This window comes from Nelumbo lutea, chromosome 8 (genome assembly GCF_056320005.1).
Source record: "Nelumbo lutea isolate HS-2025 chromosome 8, American lotus-T2T, whole genome shotgun sequence".
Classification (NCBI taxonomy): domain Eukaryota; kingdom Viridiplantae; phylum Streptophyta; class Magnoliopsida; order Proteales; family Nelumbonaceae; genus Nelumbo; species Nelumbo lutea.
The window spans coordinates 24,253,315-24,275,978 of record NC_142691.1 but is presented as its reverse complement, the minus strand read 5'-3'; the positions used below and the strand labels follow the sequence as shown (position 1 = coordinate 24,275,978).

The following is a 22,664-nucleotide window of genomic DNA, read 5'->3' as shown; positions in this document are numbered from 1 at the left end:
AGAAATTTCGATGGAGGATCAGGGATGGAAAATCAATCCCCCTTAGTTTGAGAATTTCTCAAACCGTAATATCTTCACCAAAACAAAACAAACCGGACCGTGTACTGACACTCTGGCACTCCGGACTCAGCTTTGGGTGCACAGAAGCCTTTGTCTTCGTTCGTGGCTCCGTCGCCCTAGAGAAACCAGGAATCTTCTTATTTGTTGCCGCTCAGTCTCACTGCTTCAGCAACCAATCGGTGACTGTGGTTGGGTTTTAATTGAAACAACTTACTTGTTTAGGTTACACGAACAACCCTAAATAAATCCTCTCTCTCTCTCTCTCTCTCTCAAAACTAGAAGCCATTTTCCAAAGTCGCCATTTGCTACCTCAATCCTAATTACCAGCAACCACTGAACATTTTACTAAGATGCCATTTGTATCCCTTCTCTCTTTTCTTTCCTTCTCAAACTAAATGGCTATTCTTGGAAGTAACCCTTCTTCGGTGGGGTTTTTGGTTTCAGCGTTGTTTGAAAGTATGAATAACAAAACCTCTACCTCTTTCTCTGTCAAATACTCGCCGTTAATGTGTAAATCCCTCCCTTAAGTCTGCAAGTATTAACCAATTTGCGTCCTTTCTCTCTTTCATTCTCCGACTGGAACTGAGGATAGGCCATTCACTTGGAAGTATATGATATTGGAAATCCAAATAAAGCTTTGTCATTCGTTCGTTGACAAGGTTTTCTAGTACCATTTGAGATGCAGATTACTGGTTTCCCTCTCAAGGATATAGAGCTTTAACAAGCAATGGTTCTGTGATTCGTGTAAACCAAAGCAAGAAAAAAAAAAAAACAAATTTTGATTTTTTTTACGTCCACGAGGTCAATACCGTTTATAAACTGTGAAATTTGAATGACTTTTAATGCTAACGTGCTCCGGTCTGAGACATTATCAGAACAAAATAGATGATTTGCAGAAACCTGATTTCTTCAACTGCGCCAAGTCGGAATATCTTCCTCAACCTAATCGGCAAGGCCTCCACCATCAACCAATTCAACCAAATCCATGCACAGGTCATCCTCAACGGTCTCCATAACGACCTCATAACTGTAACCAAGCTCACCCAGAAACTCGCTGACTTTGGCGCTATCGACCAAGCCCACCTCCTCTTCTCCACCATTTCAGAGCCCGACCTGTTTTTATTCAATGTCCTCATCAGAGGGTTCTCTCTCAATAGCTCCTCTTCCTCTGCTATTTCTCTCTATTCCCATCTCCGGGGGAACACCTCCCTCAAGCCCGATAATTTCACCTACGCCTTTGCGATTTCCGCGTCGTCTTCGCTTGGTTCTAAGGAAACTGGCCGGATCCTTCATGCTCATTCCATCGTTGATGGGTTTGAATTCGATCTGTTTGTGGGTTCTGCTGTTACTGACTTCTATATCAAATTCTCCCAAGTTCAGACGGCGCAAAGAGTATTTGATAGGATCCCTGATCCGGACACTGTCGCTTGGAACACCTTGATATCTGGGTTGGTTCGGAATTGTTGTTTTGATGAATCAATAGAAGTGTTTGAGAATATGGTACTGAGGGGAACCCCATTTGATTCGACCACGTTGGCTGCTGTTCTTCCGGCAGCTGCTGAGCTGCAAGAATTGAAAATAGGGATGAAGATACAGTCTCTGGCAATGAAGACAGGCTTCCATTCCCATGCTCATGTTCTCACAGGTTTGGTATCTTTGTATTCTAAATGCGGTGAGGTATCTACTGCGACATTCCTGTTTGAACAAATTGGCCAACCAGATTTGATTTCTTGGAATGCAATGATATCTGGGTACACTTTCAATGGCAAGACCGAGTCGGCAGTGAGTCTCGTTAGGGAATTGCTCATATCTGGGGAGAAAGCTAATTCTAGCACAATTGTAGGTTTGATCCCCGTGTTCTCTCCCATTGGTCATCTTGATCTAACTCGTTCTATTCATGGACTTGCTATAAAATCTGGTGTCGATTTAAATGCTTCTGTTTCTACTGCCCTCACAACTGTTTATAATAGATTGAATGAAGTTGAATCTGCAAAGCAACTTTTTGATGAGACTCCAGAGAAAAGCCTGGCATCTTGGAATGCCATGATATCTGGTTATGCTCAAAACGGGCTGACAGAGATGGCAATTTCTCTTTTCCAACAAATGCAGATGTTGAATGTCCACCCAAATCCTGTTACTGTTACAAGCATTCTTTCAGCTTGTGCTCAACTTGGAGCTCTCTCCCTCGGAAAATGGGTCCATGAGTTAATAATTAGGGAGAATTTTGAGTTTAATGTTTATGTATCAACAGCTTTGATTGATATGTATGCTAAATGTGGGAGAATCAGAGAAGCACAATTTATATTCAACAATATGCAGGAAAAGAATGTTGTTACTTGGAACACTATGATTGCTGCATTTGGACTCCATGGGCAGGGAAATGAAGCACTAAGGCTCTTCTCTGAGATGTTGAATGCTGGGGTATTCCCTACTGGAGTTACATTCCTTTCAGTTTTGCATGCTTGCAGTCATGCTGGATTGGTGAGTGAAGGAGATATGATCTTTAAATCAATGATCCATGATCATGGAGTTGAGCCAGGACAGGAGCATTATGCCTGCATGGTTGACCTTCTAGGTCGTGCTGGGCAGTTGGACAAGGCTTTAGAGTTTATAAAAACAATGTCTGTTGAGCCAGGTCCCGGAGTGTGGGGTGCACTGCTTGGTGGTTGCATGATACACAAGGAAACAGACCTAGCTCGCATGGCTTCTGATAAGTTATTTGAATTGGACTCAGACAATGTTGGGTACTATGTTCTTCTCTCTAATATATACTCGGCTGAGAGGAACTATCCAGAGGCTGCTGTAGTTCGTCGGGCAGCTAAGAAGCGGAAGCTGACAAAGACACCTGGGTGCACCCTCATTGAGGTTGGCGAGACTCTACATGTCTTTACAGCTGGTGATGTGTCCCATCCACAATCAGAGGCAATCTATGCGATGTTAGAGAAGTTAACAGGAAAAATGAGGGAGGCTGGATTTAGAACTGAGACTGATATGGCATTACATGATGTTGAGGAGGAAGAGAAGGAGCAGATGGTGAAGGTTCATAGTGAGAAATTGGCTATTGCTTTTGGACTCATTAGTTCTGAACCAGGGACTGAGATCAGGATTATCAAGAACCTGAGGGTTTGTTTAGATTGTCATAATGCAACCAAGTTCATTTCCAAGATTACTCAGAGATTAATTGTAGTTAGGGATGCTAACAGATTCCATCATTTTAAAGATGGAATCTGTTCTTGTGGAGACTATTGGTGATTCACAGATAGGGTGTAGCACCATGTCTGTTCACCTTGTTTTATGCTTAATTTATTTTAATCAATAGATAAAACATAAACTCAAGATCATTCCCTGCAAGTTAAGGTTTGAAATAATTGAAAGTTACAACCACAAAACATCATCATTTTGCACTTTTAGCTACTCCTATAAAGATTACATTCTCTCTCTCTCTGCTATGTCTTCTCCTCCCTCCCCCTCTATCTATCTATCTATCCCTGCCCCCTCTCGTCTTGTTGTTTTTGTTAGGGTTTTGTAGGTTTTCATTACAAGGGCTGCCGTTTCAGCCACTCTGCTGTTGGTTTGTGCTGGTTGTTTGGGTTTTGCTATCTTGGGCTGCCCTCTCTACTCAGTTCTCAGTTTTACCATCAGGAACCCTCTCTCGGACTGTCAGGGTTAGGGTTTCTCTCTGAGTGTTTTTCCCTTTGAGGGTTCTCTCCCCTACCATCTCTCTCTCTTCTCGGTTCAGGTATTCAACATCCCCCTCTTTTCTTCTTCTCAGTCGATCAAGATTTCTGGGTTATCTGGTTCTTTGTTAATATTTGTATCTTGTTACAGATCTGAAGTAATAGATTTTGGCCAGATTCTTTATGATTTTTCTTTTTCGTTTTAGTTTATTCTCCTGAAGTGATGTTTTGATTTCTTTGGGTTCTTAGGTTTTTCACTTCAAAACCGGTACTGCAAGCTATTATTTAGGTAAACCTACTTCTCCCAGTTCCTTCATAGCTTCTCCTTTGGTAGGATTTGTTTTATTATTTCCTAGTTTTCTTCATTGGTAGGAGAGAAGACGCATATCTGAGTGGAAATGAAGCTTCATTTCTTGAATCTTTTATTTGTGGCTTTGTGTTATTCGTTTGATTAGGGAATTGGGTTCTGTTTTTCCCTTTATTTGTTGTCCTATTATACTTTTTGGTTTGTTGTTTCCCTCTTTGATTTGTAACAGGTTTGGTGAGCTGTTCATGCGTTATGGAACAAGTTTGAGGGTTTCTGTGAATAACTTGTGGAAGGTTTCAGTAAGGCTGTGCAAAGTCTTTTCCAAAAGTCCAAGGTGAGCATTTGAGTTTAAACCATCTTATCCTTTTACTAAGTTGTGGTTATGGAGGTTGATAAACTCATATATTATTTATTTTCATCAGCTTCTTCTTTGGCATGTTTACAAGGTTGGAGTTAAATAACAGCACCATATTTGTGTTATTTTAATTAATAAATTGCTTTTGAAGTTTTGAAGTTGTTCATTTTTCTATGTATGGTTTTCATTCTTCTTTTGCAGGTTAGTTGTTGGACAGAGATTCTCTGTTTAGGAGAATTGGGGTGTCATAGGCAATTTAGGTTTTGGGGAGGGCTACCCCGGTTTCTTGATTTCAGATTTAATGTCAATTGAAGTTAGGCTTCTCTTCATCAGTTCTTACCCATCAGTAAGTATTTCTTTTCCCTTTGTGTACTCTATCTATGTTTTCGAAGTAATAAGTTCATAGGATTCTGGGGTCATTGCTTAGTGTGATGGTAAGATCTTGGAGTGACAAGCATGTAAAGACAGATTCAAGTCTGAGTGTGGCCAGTGGCCACATCACACTAAAAATGCTGCAGCTAAGTTCTATATCCTGTCCACCCCACCCAGCCAGTACCCTGGATAGCTAGGACAACATTTGTTGGTGACCTTTAACAAATTAATAGAATTTTGTTCGTCATACTTTCATCCTAACAGAAAAAATACCTAAAGAAAGTTTAAGCACATAAAAAAAACAAAAAAAACAACGGCCATCCAAAGTGTCTTTCTTTTATATTCTCTATCTTCTTATTGATCATTAATAAAGATTTCTTTTGTTATCAATAAAAGTTAAAAATCAAACTTGAGGATAGGCCTAGACCATACAGCTAAATAATGGATAATGTTATGATGGATGGTTGTATTTGAAAATATGGTGATTTGTAGTTGCTGCTTGAAAATAATAGATTGATACGTTTACTGGATTTCTAAAACCAACTATTCTCCTTCAAAGGACATTCCCCACTATTTGATGGAGCAGAAGATCTACCATTTGTAAACACAACTTTTTTTCCTACTGATCTTAAGCTGATCAAACATCTGATGGGTTTCCTGTCCTGTTTGCAGAATTTTGGACTTCTCCCACCTTGAATCTTCTTTTTAGTTTTCTCTTCTTTTAATTACCCATCTTGAGTTACACCAATGGAATATCTTTTGATGTAATACATGCTAAGAGAGCAGTTTTGTTGAATGAGAATTCGAGGAAGGTCCAGCAGTAATATAGAAGGTTTAACTACGGTTTTCTAGAAGTCTTGCTAGAATGTAGAGAGATAGCGAAATCCATGTCTATATTGTAAAAATCCACATTCAATTAAGACTTGCCGAAGTCTATATTGAAGCTTTCTACATTGAGCCTTGATCACTCATCCTTGAGGGGGATTGTGTGTGTGTGTTGAGAAAGAGGTAAAGTATTAATTTTGACAAAAAAGTATAAGCAAATGTCAAATATGCTCCATCTACAGCCAGTAAACTATACAGAGAAGCCACCCCAAAAAAATTGGCTCTCAAAACAAAATACAAAACTAATCAGACTGTGACACTAATTGAAAAGGGTGCCATGCGCAAAAAACTGATGATGTGGCATGTTTTTGAACAAGCTGTTGGCAGATAACTAAGGATGCAAAGTAGCCACAGCCCTAGCCACCACATTATCTAAGGGGGTGAACTTTCCCTCAAAGATTCTCCTGTTCTTTTCTATCCATAGAACCCAGCATACAACATGAGGAATGGCACTCCAAAGCACCATACTCCTACTCAAGCCCACCAACTTCCAGGAAGAGAGCAGCTGAGGCAAAGAACTTGGCAAGCACTGTTTAACATTCAGCAGGGACCAGAACAAAATGCAGCCAAGCAATGTAAGAAGAGATGATCAGTGGATTCAAGCTCCAACACGTCACACAGGTCAGAGAGTCCAGCAGCAGTCCTCCCTTGTCTAGGTGGACCCTTGAGAGGCATTTACCATGAACTGTAGTCCAAGTCAAGAAGGACAACTTGGTTGGAACATGTGGGAGCCAGACCTCTTTCCATGGAAATCCCAGGGTACCACTAGTAAGCAGCTTCTTGTAGAAAGGCTTCACAGAAAAACTTCCATCACTGGACCATTTCCAAGCTCTTGAGTCTTGCTGATTTGGATCTAAAGATTAAGACTGAAGTTGCTGAAGCAGATCTAACAGGTCTGAAAACTCACAGTCATTGAGATGTCTCCTGAATTTGGGATACCAAGTCCTTGAGCTCTCAGACCAATCGAACTGATCTGCCACCAGCACATCCTGTCCTCAGCTAAAAGAAATAGAGAGGGAAAGACCTTCATCGATGCTGAATCATTACACCAAGAGTCTTGCCAGAAGCAGATTCTTCTACCATCCCCAACTTTTAGCCTCACCCCTTGAATGAAATTAGAATAAAATTCCTCAATTTTCTTCCAAACTGAGCAACCAAAGGATGAAGAGGCCCATGGGTTCCTGCCACTATTCTTGGTACCATATTTTTCCACAATTAGCTGCCTCGACAAGCTCTGAGGCTGGAAGTTAAAAAGCCAGAACCATCTACAAAGAAGGGCAATATTGACTTGTTTTATGATTCTCACACCTAGGTCCCCTTCAGCCAAAGGTTTACATATAGTATCCCAATTCACCTAATGTGTTAGGAACTACCTAACTCATGGACTCTTTCGAGGGAGCCTGCCTCCTGAATGAGAGAGAGAGAGAGAGAGAAAGAGAGAGAGATTGTATTCCCAAATTGATAATGCCCACCTAGCTTCCTTTCCTTATTTATATACTTCTGTTACAATTCTGTTATACCCGCCTCTCCACTTGTCCAATTTGTTAGTTTGTTCTAGTGGTTGGCTGTTAGTTACATTCTTTAAAGGCTGGTGTGGCCTTTTCTTGTACACTTGTATTCCCTTTATTTGTGTCTCAACAGTCCCTCCTCCCTTGAAAGTGACCTTGCCCTCAAGGTCAAGATGTGGAAATCTATTCTGTAAATCCAAGTAAGGTTCCCAAGTTGCATCCTCAATTGGGAGACTTGACCATATCACCAATGCCTCTGGTTCGATGTGATTCCCTTTGCGTATCCACCTGAAATCTGTTCCTTAGATTCTTGGAAGATCACTAAGAACTTCTAAAGTAGCTGTTGTAGTTGTGTGCGGCCTTCTTCGGATCTGCTTCCTTGGGTTAGAATGGAGCCGTTCCCGTGGGAGTCTATTTGCATTAATATGATGTGGGCTGGGTCTGCTGCCTGTTTCCTTAGGGAGGTGAGACTAATGGGTCCTGGACCCTTGGACAGCTACCCTTGAATATGCACATGTGAGCTGCCCACTTGAAAATCCATGGTGAGGCGGGCCCAATCACATATCACTGGCCCTAGTTGCCTTAACCATTGGACTCCAAGAACTACATCTGCTCCACTGATTTCCAGGGGGTGCAGATCTACCTCGAACTCATGTCCTTGTATCTTCATCTTTAATTCTATGCATGTACTGCCGCACACCAGGTTGCTCCCATTAGCTATGTGCACCCGGAAGGCTATACATGGTTGGACCGAAATCCCTAGTTGTCTGACCAATGTTTGGGTAATGAAATTGAGAGTGCTGCCACTGTCTATCAGAACTGACACATGGCGCCCTTGTACCAGTCCGGTTACTCTCATAGTTTGAGAAGAAGCAAGACCGGTCAAGGCTTGTAGGGATACTTCTGGGTATTCCTTTGCCCATTGCCCCCATTTTTTGCTATCCATTGGCTCTTCAATGTCTGTTGATTGATCGACATATTCGGTTTCAGGTTGAAGGAAAAAAACTTGAGGGATCTTACAGCGATGGTCTAGCTCGAATTTGTCTCCACATGCATAACAAAGGCCCTTTTCCCGTCAGTCTTGCATCTTAGCCCAGGTTAACCTCTTGGCTGAGTCGGGACCTGAACCAAAGTTGGCGTCCTTGCCTGTGATTCCAACTCCTGATCTGGCTCTGGTTTACCCAAGATACCTAGTTCTCGATTTGGTGTACTTGGTATGATCGCAGCTCCCAGAGGTTGATTAATCCTTCTTGCCCGATTCAGTTTGTCTTCATGTAGTTGAGCTAATGTTGTTGCTTCAAGAACGGTGGTGGGCTGCATGGCTTTTATCTCCAGCCGCAATTCTTCCCTGAGTCCACCAACAAAACTACCGACAAGCGCATTTTCTGGCCAGCCTTGCACGCACACAGCTAATCTTTCGAACGCCATCTGATAATCTTGGACAGAGCCGGTCTATCGTAGCTTAGCGAGGCTTTCATCATAGTTCTCAAAGGCCGAGACTCCAAATCGCACGGTTAAGGCGTCGATGAAGTCTGCCCATGTGGCTCTTGGGTGTCGTCGCCGGTACCACTGGTACCAGACGATCGCCTCTCCTTCCAGGTGTGCAGAAGCTAATGGGACACGATCAGGTCCTTGTGTGTCGTGGAAATCGAAGTATCTTTCTGTTCGCAGAAGCCAAGATGCAGGATCTCCCCCTGCGAAGATGGGAAACTTGATTCTTGTTGTTCTTGATCCGCTTCGATGACTGGTGTCACTGCGCTCTTCCTGATTCGACGCAGGTGGTGCCTATGCCAGTCATTCAAGCAAGGATGCAAAGATTTCTTTGATTTCTTTGACGTCGACCGATATTCTTTGCATTTCTCCTTCCATGTTGTCGACTTTGTTCTCCATTGCAGATGACCTTGTGTTTGGCATCTTGGCTCTGATATCAACTTGTTAGGAACTGCCTAACTCATGGACTCTTTCGAGGGAGCCTGCCTCCTAAATGAGAGAGAGAGAGAGAGAGAGAGAGAGAGAGAGAGAGATTGTATTCCCAAATTGATAATCCCCTCCTAGCTTCATTTCCTTATTTATATACTGCTGTTACAATTCTGTTATACCCGCCTCTCCACTTGTCCAGTTTGTTAGTTAGTTTGTTCTAGTAGTTGGTTGTTAGTTACATTCTTTAAAGGCTGGCGTGGCCTTTTCTTGTACACTTGTATTCCCTTTATTTGTGTCTCAACATAATGGATCTTTTTCTCACCCTCCTTTCCACACCAAAGGAAATCCCTTTCTAACTTCTCCAATCTCTCTGCCACATTGGTAGGGATTGAGAACAAAGATAACAAAAAAAAAAAAGAAAAAAGAATGAATGGGCAGGTTTTCTAGTAAGCTTTTTAACAAGTTAACTTAGCTCCCTTGGAGAGTTATCTAGATTTCTAGCCCTCCTGTCTCTTCCCCAGCCTTTCAGCCACCGAATCCCAAATGGATTTAGAGTAGCATTTTGCACCAACCGGCAAACCTAGGAAACTAAAAGGAAGGTTCCCAACTTTACACCTGAGCTCTAGAGCAAGCTCCTGGATATCACTAACCTCTCCTATTGGGAAAATTTTACTTTTTTTGAAAATTAACCTGTAGCCTTGAAACCACTTCAAATCAAACCAGAGTCGTCCGAAGATTGCTCAATTGCTCCTTTGTCTAAGCAAAAAATAATGTGTCATCCGCATATTGAAGCAAGGGAACCTCTATTCCACCCAAAGACACTCGGAAACCTTCAATTCAATGCACCTTGTATCCATAACTCTTCTAGTCAACCTAACCAGAGCCTCCACCATGCAAATGAATAATAACGGGGAGAGAGGGTCTCCTTGTCGGAGACCCCTAGAGCTCTTCAAAAAGCCAAGGGAGGACCCATTGACCATAATGGAGAATTTAGTTGTGGAAATGCACACTCTGGCCCAATTCATCCACCTCTGCCCAAAATTCGTATTTTGTAGCATAGAGTCAAGGAACTTCCAGTTAGCATTGTCGTAGGCCTTCTCTAGATGTACCTTACATATAACCCCCTTGCTACTAACCCTCAACTTCGAATCAACCAGTTTGTTGACAACTAAAGCACCTTCTAACATCAACCTTCCTAGCAGAAAATCACCTTGTGACAATGAGATGGCATTAGGAAAGCACCTTCTTCAGTTTGTTTGCAAGTGTTTTAACTAGACTTTTGTGAAAACAGCCAACTAGGCTTATGGGTCTATAAAAACAGCCAACATACCCAGACTTTCTGCTCATAACCAACCTTAGTCGACAGCTCATATGGCAAGTACCCAGCACAGGCACTCTATCTATTGAGAAGAAGCTTGTTATCTCTCAAACACCATGGCAAACCGCATAGAATGCAATCCACTTCCTTCTTAGAAGGGGCTATGAACAAAAACAGACCATTCACTAATTTCTTAACCTTCACCTCCCCTGCTGAACCCCAGGCTTCCTGCACCCAGTTCTCCATTGTAGAGATATCAGGTACAGAAGCCGCAAATCTACCCACTAGACAACCCTCTAGGAACTTCTATTGAAGGTCTACACCTTTCTCTGCTGTCTGGTCTCAGTGACCTCTTTAAACAAGACCCCCTCTCTCCGATTCACATCTATACCACGCAACCATTGTCAGTCAAGTTTCTGTCAGTCAGTCAATCACCTCTTCCATCGCCTCGATTCAGGTATTGGATATCAACATATCTATTTCCTGTTTCAACTTATATTTTGTGAATACTGAGTACTTGTATGATTTTGTCTTATTTTCTTCATTTATCATCATTCAAAATTGTAAACTTGGTAGTTGTCACAAGATATGTTATTGTATCATCCTCATGTTCTCTTAGTTTTGGTGCTTTCCTGTTTTTTCTTACTGTTTTATCGATCATTAAAGAGAAACTTACTTGACAGTTAAATGGAGGAATAGCCTCTGACGAGTTGCACTATGAGAAGATTTTCAATTGCTTATAGGGGTTGTAATGGATCATTCGGGCCATGTTTGGCCTGGGTTGGTAAATACCCAATTTAATATTTTCTGATTGTCAGTTTGGTTAGTATATGCCATATGACACTCAACCCATTTAAATCAAGAGAATGGTTGTTCAAGTCTCAATTGCTGCCATTCATACTGTTATTAATACCAAGTCTTCATTCGTTTTGCACAGCTAGCTCCACTTATTAGGAATTCTAGCCTATATATCGAATTTGTTACCTTTTTCTGTTTTTCGTTGTTGTCCTTGAGTTAATTCTCAAACAACATGTCCTTTTTCTGTTTTACACCCTTGCAAGGAGAAGGGTATACTATTTTGGGTGCTCTGTTTCTTTTTAATTTTTTAGTATTTTAATTATTTTAGTTGGACGCTTATATTTTTCTTTGGTTAATTGTCTTGGTTGCTTTGTTTGTTTCTGTGGGGAGAAGAGAGAGAGAGAGAGAGAGAGAGAGAGAGAGAGATTTGCATCAACTTGGTCATACAAAGAAAAGATAGGGAAAGGATGTCTAATTGATTTGTTCTATTTTCTTTCTATTTTATGTATCTTGATCTTTGTAATCATGCTTGAACTTGATTTGAAACTCTTGAAATCCTGTTGCTATTTGTTGGTGATAGTTATGCAGATGGTCAATGTTTGGCTTTGCTGTTGGGTTGCTAACTGGGTATGCTATTGGCTTGGACTTTGTTTATCAACTAAAGACCTCTCCAATTTTGGGTTGGTAAACCAAGATGATTTTTCTATCTGTGATTGTTGTAATCATATTTTCTTTTGTAACATTTGAGTAAATTATTGTGTTGGTTTTCACAAATTCAATATCATAAATTGTATCTTACTATTCAATTTAATTGCAAGAATGTTCAACCTCAATATGATTGTCACCCAAATATTAAGGTCTTTCTTTGGATTTCAGGCGGGTAACTCTCTGACCTATTAAAAAGCTAGGCTTCTCTTTTATGGAATCTCAACCACCATCCAAGTTTGGCCACATGAAAGTGAATTGTTCAATCTTTAGATTGATTTTATCTTCATCATCTTTTTCAAGAGTGCCATTGGAGTAAACGCTGTTAGGAGACCTGTTCTCACTAGATTCCTCTCTCACTCTCTTGCCACTATGGGTGGATTCGATCCAACCCGTATCAAATTCGAACTCAGCTCGAGTTAAAAATCCATAAGCTCGAGTTCAATTGAGAAAAAATATTTTATAAAAATAAAAAATTATATGTAAAAAATATTTTTTTATTTGATATTTAAAAATTAAGAATTATAATAATTAATAATTCTTGTGAAAAGGCTCATTGCCACCCCTACAAACCTTGTTCTTGCTCACTCTCTCCCTCTCCAACCGATGGCGACTAACAGCCATCACCGGCAAGTAGAGAAAAACCCTAAGTATTCCTCTCTTTTCGTTTTTTTCTTCCCCAAACATACCCTGTTCTGCATTCTTAACACCTCTTCAGTCCTTATCAACTCCTCACAATAAGTCTCCAACTCCTCTGCCTGTCTCTTTAGTGCTATAGCTTTGCTTTCTGCATCTCTTACTTTGTGCAGTATATGGGTTTGCTCTTCTGCCAGGGATTTTTGTTCAAGGAGTATAATGTGTTCCTCTGTATCAACTATCTGCTTCTGGACTGTTGTGCTTACAGCCAGAAACTCAACTTCGTGCTCCTCTGAATGTCGCTAGTCGCCGGTGAAACAGTTGCGGATGATGCAATGAATATGACTGCATCCAAACTGGTTAGGGTCGGGCTTTTCACGGCAAAGATGCAATGTTTGGGAAAGAAAACATGAAAAGAGAGGAATACCTGGGGTTTTTCTCCAATCGCCAGTGATGGTTGTTGGTCATCGCCGGTTGGAGAGGGAGTGAATGAGTATGAACAAGGTTCAGCTTGGTGTGGCGAGAGATTGAGAGTGAGAGGAATCTAGCAAGAACAGGGCTCTTAACGGCATTTACTCCACTCGCATGCTTGAAACACGTGTACGAAGGATAAGACACGTGGCACGTCCCCATACTGCACAAACGGTGTGCATGCACCTATCTTGATAGAAGCCGGATTCCTTTGCTAGTTTTTATTAGTTGCCATCATTGTCATCATCTTCTAAACCTTGTCCCAATCATATGGGTCATTACGTGAATTCTGTTTTTCCATTCCATTATGTTTAGTGTTATTTGACAAATATTTTTCATTAATTCCACCTAAATCCTTTTTGCCTGTTCTTGACTCTTCTAACTGATCTGGATCTCCTCCCAACCAAAAAATGTTTCAATACATTCTAACATGATTCATGTCCATACATCTCATATATGGTGGGTCCTTGTCTTGTGGTGAGATGTGTAGAGACAAATCATGTTGGAAGAATGAGAAAATTTATTAGGAAGGAAGAAAAAGAAAAAAGAGAAGAGACAAATCATGTTGAAAGAAAAGAGTCAGAAATTTATCAAGAAGGAAAGAGAAAAGGAGTTTATCAATAAGGAAGAAAAAGAGGAAAGAGAATAAGAAGAACGTTAAAAGGGTGTTTTGTAGCTGAACAAGAATATTAAGGCTTTTCCACTTTCATTTCAAATTACATTTAAGCCCTTGATGTTAAAAAATAAATAAAAAGACAAGAATGCCCCTCAAATTATCAGATTTTCCACACAACACCCCCTCAAGCTAAGCATAGATATTATGCACGTTGTGCTTGATTAGATTTTCTTTCAGATTAATTAGTCAAGTTACCTATAAGTTGATTGCATGATTTCACGAAAGTCAAACATATTTCCCCACTGGTTACCCTTTTATGAATGAAATGCCTATCAACTTCTATATGCTTTGTGTGATCATCTTGAATTGGATTATTTGCAATATTAATAGAAGATTGCTTGTCACAAAATAATTTCATAGAACAGTTAAAGACAACCCCAATTTTTGTTGGAGTCCTTAGCTAAAGAAACTCAAAAACCCCGTATGGTTTTTGTCTTGTATCCATTGTGGTTTGGATCTATAGTAATGTCTATGTATTTAACACCAAGTTTGCATGTTTCCTTTTGTAGATCTAGAACATATTTCCTTTGAGATATAAAGATTCCCCTTTTCAATCTTGTATCTCAATCCCAAAGAAATGTTTGAGGCCATCAAGATCTTTAATGTTAAATTCCGTGGACAAAAATTGCTTTAGTTGTTGTATTTCATGTTTATCATTTCCAATGATAACAATATCATCCACATATACAATCAAGATAGTCACTAAATCTCCATTTCTCTTAATGAAAAAAAGTATGATCAACATGGGATTGAGAGTATCCATCTCTTTAAGAAGCACTTTTAAATTGGTCAAACCACGGTAAAGGAAATTGTTTTATGACATAGATTTTTGAAGCTTACAAACTTTCCTTCCACTTCTAGGGATAATTACAACAAGAGAGAGATATATATACCACCTCCTCTTGTAAATCACCATTCAAAGGAAAAGCATTATTAACATCCATTTGATATAGAGGCTAACAGAAGCGAGCAACAAGAGATCAAAACTCATCTTGGTAACTTAAGCAAAAGTCTCGATATGATCATGCCATAAGTCTAGATATATCCCTTGGCTATAAGATGCGCTTTTATACCTCTCAATAGAGCCATCAACATTATATTTTATTTTGTATATCTACTTACACCTAATTGTCTCCTTTCCCTAAGGAAACTTGACTAACTACCAGGTTTGATTCCTTTCTAAAGCCTTCATTTCTTGATCCATAACTTTTTTCCAACATGATTGGACAGCAACATTTGCAACATTCTTGGGAATGGACATAGAAGACAAGTTTGCAAGAAAAATAAGGTATGAAGGAGATAGAGATTCATAAAACACAGTTATAAATAGGATAAGGAGTGGTAGTAGATTGTAGAATACACTTATTTTTTCCCTTTCGCTAGACAATAGGAAGATCGAGATCACTAAGTTCACCACCTTCAACATGGGCACTAGAGATCTCAATATGATCAAGAATAAAGTCAAAAAATAATAACATGATAATCACAAGTAAGAACAAAGTGAGGAAAAAAGTTACTTGAATCCATGGAAGCAGACTAAGGTGGACAATTAACATTTAGAGCCACCCTTGACATTCGTTCCTAATATAGGTTTGCCTAAAAGTTTGTTGAGATTTATCTCCCACAAGGAGTAAGAGAATATATAGGCTTCTCAGGAGGAACAAAGGTAAAAACAAGTGGAATTAGGATTGAAACCAAGATAGGAGACGATGATGAAAAGGAAAGTGACATCTTTAGATACAAAACGTTTTCTATAAGAAGAATCATAACATTTGTAACCCTTTTGAGTATAAGAATATCCAAAAAAAAATACATTTAATGGCTTTTGGGTCAAACTTGACATGAAAAGGAACAGGTCATGAATAAAAAAACACATCCAAAGACTCTCAATCAAAGACTAAAGATGGGAGAATCACCATACAACAACTAATGTGAGTATTTTGACTAGAGAACTTTAAAGGGAAGCCTATTGATCAAATACATTGTATCTTGTACTACACCTCCCCTAAAGCGAGTAGGAACATTCATTTGAAATAATAGACCACGAGCTAATTTCAACCACGTGTCTTTTTTTTCCTTTTTGCAACTTCATTTCGCTGAGAGGTTTGAACATAGGAATTTTAGTGAATAAACTCCCTTCTTCTCGAGAAATTAAACAAAGCCCTTTTCAAAATATTCCTTAGAATTGTTTGATCTAAAATTTTAAATTTGCCTCTCAAACTGAGTTTCCACCATGTAAACATTTTTGATAACCTATGACACTTCATAATATTTATAGCCTCTTCATGCTTGCAAGAGAATATAGCCTCCCATGCTTCACGAGAAAAAAGTTACCTAACAATTCAAAGACTTTGTAAGAGAACTAAATAGACAATAAATTTACATGAATTCGAGGAAAATAAAGAATAGAACTAAGCGAGAGATCATCAACTAGCTTAACATCTCCCTACCAGAAATAGGGGTATGGAACCCATCTACTAAAGTGATTTTCTCTCCTCTAGAGGACAAATGATAAGAATGGAAACAAGTAGACATGCCTGTCAATGTTGTCATATGGTCAGAGATATTGAAGGACCGATGGGATCTTAGAGGTATTTTGTTGTTAGTTTCTGAACTTGTAAAGCTAACTGAGTTCAGTCCTAATAGAATTTAAGGACTCTCCATGTCTAGGAGCCACAGGTTAAGTTGTAGTTAAACTCTTAGAGCTAGTGGCAACATGAACACTGCCTTTCTTGCCTCAAATTTTGCTGGCTTCATTTCTGGGTGTAATTTCCAATATCTATCCTTTGTGTTTAGGTCTCATACAGTAGTCACACACAATCTCATAGCCTTCAGTTATCTAAGTACCCTTTGATTTGTTACTAGGCTTGGGCTTAGATGACACCAGTATGATTGAATGTTCAATGGGAAGAGAATGCATCATAGATGCCCTGCTACTTTCTTCACCTTGAACCAAAGAATAAGGAGATAAAGGTGTGATAAAATTGTTACTCGCCTAATCAAGAATTCAAAGACCCTGAGACTTCTCATTGTGCTTTCTATACTACTCTCCGTTAAAGGAATCTCTCCTCTCGTAGTGATTGGAGAGTGAAGAAATATAATGGCACAAATTTCTCCCCCTATCGAGATTGTTGGCTTCTTTACGAACTGATATGCTCTAGCTGTATTATAACCTTGGGAATAAGTAACAAAAACTACTATATCCCACATTTCTTTTGCTATTGATAGAAACATGTAGTTCCCAACAATGTGTGGCTGCATGGATCCAACCAGCCACGTCATGATTGTGAGGTCTTCTTGCTTCCATGTAGGGAACTTAGGATCTTCAGGAGAAGGCTTTTTCTCATCTGCAGTTAAATACCCATCTTTCCCACAATTGCCAATATACATTTTTGTGAATTGAAACCACTCTAAAATATTGCTTCCATCAAGGTTCACTGAGGTGAGTTGGAGACTAAGACTGTCACCAAGTCTAAACAAGTTTCCAGGTGTCTCTTCACACAAACACCAACCGAGGTCCCAACAGTCACCACAAGTCTAACATAGCAAATAAGGCTGTATTTGGAAACGATGCAAATAGAGTGTAAATCCGGATCAGGGTAAAATTGCACTGTGGTTCATTTTTGCTTGTGTTTGGTAACATTACATTAATGCATTGACAAATGATAGAAAACAAATTTTTCAATGCATATTCACATTGATAATAAGATGTAAAAATACATTAATAAAAAAGAAGTAAATTTGCATTCAAGTGGGCTTTTGATTAAAAAACAGGCATATGCTTTATTGTAATTTGTGTTTGCATCCATTATAGCCAAATCTGTTTGGTAATAAGATAAATTTGTCAATACAAAACTAATCCAACTTTGCAATTTATATGAAACGTTTTACACTTTACATATTTGCATTCACACTTATTTGCATCGTTTCCAAACACAGCCTAAAGCACAAATAAGACTTGGGCGGCAAATATTAAGGAAAAAACAGGTAATGGGAAGCTCAAAACTCCACCTAATCAAGTGAAACCATTTTTGGTGTGCCCACAAATATCATATGGATCACCTAATCCAGAAGCCACTGGTTTAAAAAATCTCAACAGCACCAAGGTTCATCACGAAGATAACAAGAGTGGCCCTCAAAGTAACAAGATTTCTCGCACAACAGAGTGTTGGGAGAGTTTTTGTTGGGAGGAGATCCCAAACACTCTTCCTTTAACTTGTTAATTGTGTCATTTTAGAATTTTAGTAAATTGTTAAATAAAAGTTTATGCTTAGATATATCCTAGGCAATGGTTACAAATATTCAATAGCTCTTTTTTCATAAAAACTACGAATACTTGTAATAAATAGTCAATAAGGAATACTTTGTCATCATAAAAGGGGGCATCCGTTGTTTTTGCACGAGTGTATAAAAAATTGAATGTGCCTAAATCAACTCTAATTTCATTTAGACAGAAATAATTAATTAGTGTTATTGAAATAAAATTAAAATGTCACTAATGATGTTGAACAAACTTGGAGATTTTTGTAAAAAATCAATTTTAATGTTATCCAATACATACTTTAAATAAATCACATTGAGTTCATGCTCCTTTGTATGCTATTAACAAAAAGATTGGGTCATTTAGTTCCACGTGGCAAGTTAATTTGGGGCTGAAAAGAAATCCCCAAATTTCTCGCCTCATCCTTAGATTCATGAAAGAAATTCAGATCAAAGGGTAAAAATAGAAGGCTAGTATTAAACATTAATTGATCTCACTCCTACCTAAAGTTGGAATTGGGCTGAAATGGGGTATGTGGTGAAGCTCTGGCCCCAATAGGAAACCTTCCTCTTTAACAAATTTTCTTTGCCAATACATTTGCATTTTTTCTCTTTTTTTTAATACACACATATCTTTGTATGTATGTATGTTAACACATTTATGCATGGTTTATATAAGCAATTATAGGGAATATGAAGCCTAATTAAGCCTGTTGGGTTCCTTCCTAGATGAGAGTGCAGGAAAACTGCTTCAAATGCAAGAAGAATTGTGAAAACTGAATACTCATTTTTACTAGTATTCCTCTTTTCTAAGAGAGTATTCGGTACAGTGATGTATTTTTGGGTGATTAATACAAATTTGTGAGTGGGATTTTTTTACCTGAAATGTTGTGAGACATTTTTAATTGATTAGTACATGTTTTCCTAAAACATCGAATTTGATGTTTCTCACGCATGCATTTTTCTGGTTGAAATGATGTGGCAACACATGTTTCTCAAAAATTTGTATCGATCAATTCAAAACACAATGCCAATATACCAAACACCCCCTAAGTGTTCTAAATTTATAATTTGAAAGACCTTTAGGAAGGGGTGCTTATTTAGGACACGTATAAAAGTACTACACTAGAACTTACAGCATGAAAAGAGGAAGGGAAAGAATACTCTTGATGCTTTTTAGGGCCCAACCATCCTGACTATTGAAAGCTTGAAGTTCATTCCTGTCTAACACTGTATTCAGTTACAAAGAAAACGGAAGAAAGGAAAAGAAAACCCATAAGAAAATGGCTTTTCTTAGTTTGCCGACCAAAAATGGAAAAGATATGATATCTGAAAAACAACAAACCAATAAACTGGAATCATAAACATAATAGCGAATAAGGTATTATTTATCAAAATTCATGAGTAGATTTTGATTGATTAAAATTCTTTCCATACCATATCTTTTCCGCATCATAGATTTTTCCCAAAAAAAAAAAAAAACTACTAAGGCAAATTTCTCTTTAACATCTTTTATTTTCTCTCCTTAAAAGCAGAAAAGGCAAATAGTGTGAGGTGAGAGGAAGCAAAACTGGCCTTCCTCTCTTCAAGGCTGCATTCAGTTCCTTTAAAAGGAAGTTAATGGAGGGTTCTAAGAAAGTTCTCAAGAGGATTTTGCCACAACTTTCCCTTTCTCACTAATTTTTTAATGAACAAGCACAAACACCTGGTGTCTGCATTATTTTGTTAATACTTAATAATCATAAGAAAATGCTTTAACCATGGCCTGAGCAGATCCTCAAGGTACTCAATTGTGGCATAGGCAAGGCATTGCACTCCATCATTTGGACTCGTGGAATTCTATTAAAAATCTGTCTACCCACCAGCCTTGCAGTTATTGATTGGATATGGATCATTCACTTAGTGAACCACATGATTGGGAGACAATAAAAGGGCAGACCAAATACAAGAAATGGTGAAATGTCATTGTAAATTGGTTAAATCAAGAGCATCTGCTTTGTGCTGCTATAATGCAAATTAAATCAAGTGATTTATCTGAACAAGATGTTTAGCAGACTCCCTATGATACTGTCTAGACAGCCATGCAAGGCGCATTTCACTATCATCCATAGTCATCCAAAGATCTCTTATGTCCCTATTTATAAACTTATCTAACGCAAACAAGTATATATCACTGTTCTTAGGCACCTGAGGAATCTGGTCTAGCAGGGCTTTGCATTCCACTATAGTTGGAATTCGACCAGAAATTTCTGCAGCAATGGTAGGGTATGATGATAGTGCAATGCAGCTCCTCTTCACTGCTTCCATTGCATCACTAATACGTCCTATGTTTGTAGAAATCTTTTGCAAAGCTGACACTTTCCTGCGCTTTACACCTAAGTCCGCTCCACCAACCGCACCCCCACATTGTATAGGTGGCTCCAACTCATGGTTTCCTTCTCCCAATCCAATAGGATTTTCAGTTTGTTCCTCCTCCATTTGACTATTTGGAACATGTTCTGAAGACTCCTCAGTTTGGTCCTGCTCAGTTTGACTGTTTGGATCAGGTTCTGAGGACTCCTGATTCTGACTTAGTTGAGCCAAAGCTTCTGGGATGACTCCTGTTGGTGCACAAGCTCCTGTAGTTAAGGTGTCTCCAAACATGATTTCATATTCTTTTGCAAATTTCAGGCCAGCAAAACGAAACTTTGCAGCATTGGGGTTGACCTGAACAAACATTAAATTATTAAACCAATTTCAGAAGTATATGCAAAATGAATTCACGTTAGTATAACCCATTACCTGGAGATGGCTCTCCCACCAATCATTGCTTGCAACAATTGTGTTCTTTTCATTATCCCACTCATGGCCAGAAGAATCTTTCAGTATCCGACACCATGTAGTCCAATCCTTTCTCAAATTTTCCCACTTATTTTTGAAACACTTTCTATCCCATTCAACTCCAAATTTCTTCCTAAAAGCATTCATCAAATTTATATAACCTTCATTGTTTAGATACGTAGTTGGCCTGTTTTGCTTCATAACCTCCTTAACACAAATATCAACAAAAAACCTGTGGTGATCATCTGTCCAATTCGCCTTAACAACCCTTTTCCTGGGAACCTTGTCTAGCTTTAACAATGAGACTGAATTTTGAGTGCCTGACATCCTTTGTCAAATTTTCTGTACCATTAAAATCATCAATGCATATCGAAAAAAGATGTCAAAATTACCTCATTAGAGTATTGTCCAAAAAATCTTGGAAACTATTAAATCCACATGTAATATTTCAACAGCATGCCCACATTCTGCCATAAAAGATCACTATCCACAAATATGTAAAATCAAGAAAAACTGCCAGCAGGTCCAGCAATCATTACATACATTTAATTCTATGCAAATGGCAAATCATCACCCCTACAGTAGTTAATAAATAAATAGTCTAAACAACTTTGTCAATTCTAGTAATATCATTTTCTTCAAAGTCTACAAGAGAGTGAAGCCTAAATGCTTGCTTACCAGTCAAATTCATATCTAACAAAAAAAAATCCAGTTTAAGGGGCCATTTGGTAACAACTTAGATGGCTGAACTGAATGATTTATTGCTTTTAGTGAATAAGTTTTTTGGGAGGTTCTGAACTCCTTGATGGCTGAAGCTGAAGTAAAGTTGATTACTAAACCCTTGAATTTTTATTATTTAAATATTTTATCCAATAAAAGACAAAACAATTGAATGGATTATTGCTTTGCCCTTGGATGAATAACTTTTTAAGTAGATTGTGAGCTCCTTAATGGCTGAAGCTTAAGTTGGGCTGGTTATTGTATCTTTTGAGTTTTTTTATTATTTAAGTGTTTTATCCAATAAAAAAAAAAAGCAATGAATCATTTAATCCATCCACTGCAGCCGTTATCAAATGACCCTTAAGACCTGGAGCAAAACTTCCATTTATAGGCAGATGACAAAGTGTAGAGAGAAACAAAAGTGATTTTCAGTCAAGTTGACTAATATTCAACCCACATTTTAGTTCAATGGTAGAAAAAAGCACCTCAACCATTTACAACCCAACAAAATTAATGCACTTTCAGTATTTAAACCACCAATTTGGTTCTCCATTAACAAGACCAATGACCTTCAAAAAACAAAAGATACCTAGAATTCTATATAAATGCATTGAACTGATCAGTAAGCTAAGAAAAAGGCCTTAAATAAACAAGAAAAATATGCAAGGTTGAAGACATTGATTCATTATCCTCATATTGTGGCCTGCTAACTTACTACAAACGTCTTATTCTTTTCAAAAGGAATAGACCAGACCTGAAATTATTGAATTTGCATTTTCAAGACATTCAATCCATGAGTTTCTCAACCAACTGAATTTCCAAATTGAAGTGTATCTTCACTCTATGTACAACCCAAGGATAAAATCAGTTGAAGAAATAAAAAAAGAACTAAAAATAAGGAGAGGAAAAGATAAGCTTCATCTCTATCATTATACAAGATAATCAAGATAATCTTGTACAAAAATCTCTAGTATTCGATTAAAGATTTTATAAATACCATTGCAGTTAACCAAGAGGTCTTTAATTGCCACCATCCTGCAAACCTCGAACGTAAAAAGCACATTTGATATTTGTGGAATTAATCAAAACCAACATTAAAATTATCAGACTTAGGAAATTCTGAAGGGCAGTTATCCCTCTGTATTAAAAATCTCAAATAACTTAAAGATGAGATGT

The 22,664-nt window shown here is 38.4% G+C and overlaps 2 protein-coding genes, 1 long non-coding RNA gene and 1 other non-coding gene across 6 annotated transcripts; 2 read left to right on the top strand and 2 right to left on the bottom strand.

The window, feature by feature from the left end:
- On the top strand, window positions 1–12,038 carry MEF29 (Pentatricopeptide repeat (PPR) superfamily protein). Of its 3 annotated transcripts, XR_016102810.1 has the most exons (5): window positions 813–3,183; window positions 3,987–4,026; window positions 4,274–4,378; window positions 4,601–4,745; window positions 11,781–12,038. XR_016102810.1 is itself a non-coding variant. In XM_088956536.1 (2 exons), exons 1-2 carry the CDS (start codon window positions 946–948, stop codon window positions 4,107–4,109), a joined length of 2,361 nt encoding a protein of 786 aa, XP_088812662.1. In that variant the 5' UTR covers window positions 813–945; the 3' UTR covers window positions 4,110–4,233. The 3 variants fall into 3 exon arrangements, 2 of the variants coding, with proteins under 2 accessions (XP_088812661.1, XP_088812662.1); XM_088956536.1 differs by lacking the exons at window positions 4,274–4,378; window positions 4,601–4,745; window positions 11,781–12,038 and having other exon boundaries at window positions 3,987–4,233; XM_088956535.1 differs by lacking the exons at window positions 3,987–4,026; window positions 4,274–4,378; window positions 4,601–4,745; window positions 11,781–12,038 and having other exon boundaries at window positions 1–3,411.
- Window positions 4,413–4,518, top strand: LOC148843405 (small nucleolar RNA snoR97). The gene has a single exon (XR_016103883.1). It is a non-coding gene; the product is annotated as a small nucleolar RNA snoR97 (small nucleolar RNA).
- Window positions 12,039–12,381: 343 nt separating the features above from the next.
- On the bottom strand, window positions 12,382–13,079 carry LOC148843403 (uncharacterized). Its single transcript, XR_016102812.1, has 2 exons — window positions 12,969–13,079; window positions 12,382–12,886 (listed from the first exon to the last, which is right to left on the bottom strand). It is a non-coding gene; the product is annotated as an uncharacterized LOC148843403 (long non-coding RNA).
- A 6,812-nt stretch (window positions 13,080–19,891) lies between these two features.
- On the bottom strand, window positions 19,892–22,324 carry LOC148843402 (L10-interacting MYB domain-containing protein-like). The gene is made up of 3 exons (XM_088959572.1): window positions 22,243–22,324; window positions 20,730–21,110; window positions 19,892–20,654 (listed from the first exon to the last, which is right to left on the bottom strand). Exons 2-3 carry the CDS (start codon window positions 21,093–21,095, stop codon window positions 19,965–19,967), a joined length of 1,056 nt encoding a protein of 351 aa, XP_088815698.1. The 5' UTR covers window positions 21,096–21,110; window positions 22,243–22,324; the 3' UTR covers window positions 19,892–19,964.
- Between the last annotated feature and the right edge of the window lie 340 nt (window positions 22,325–22,664).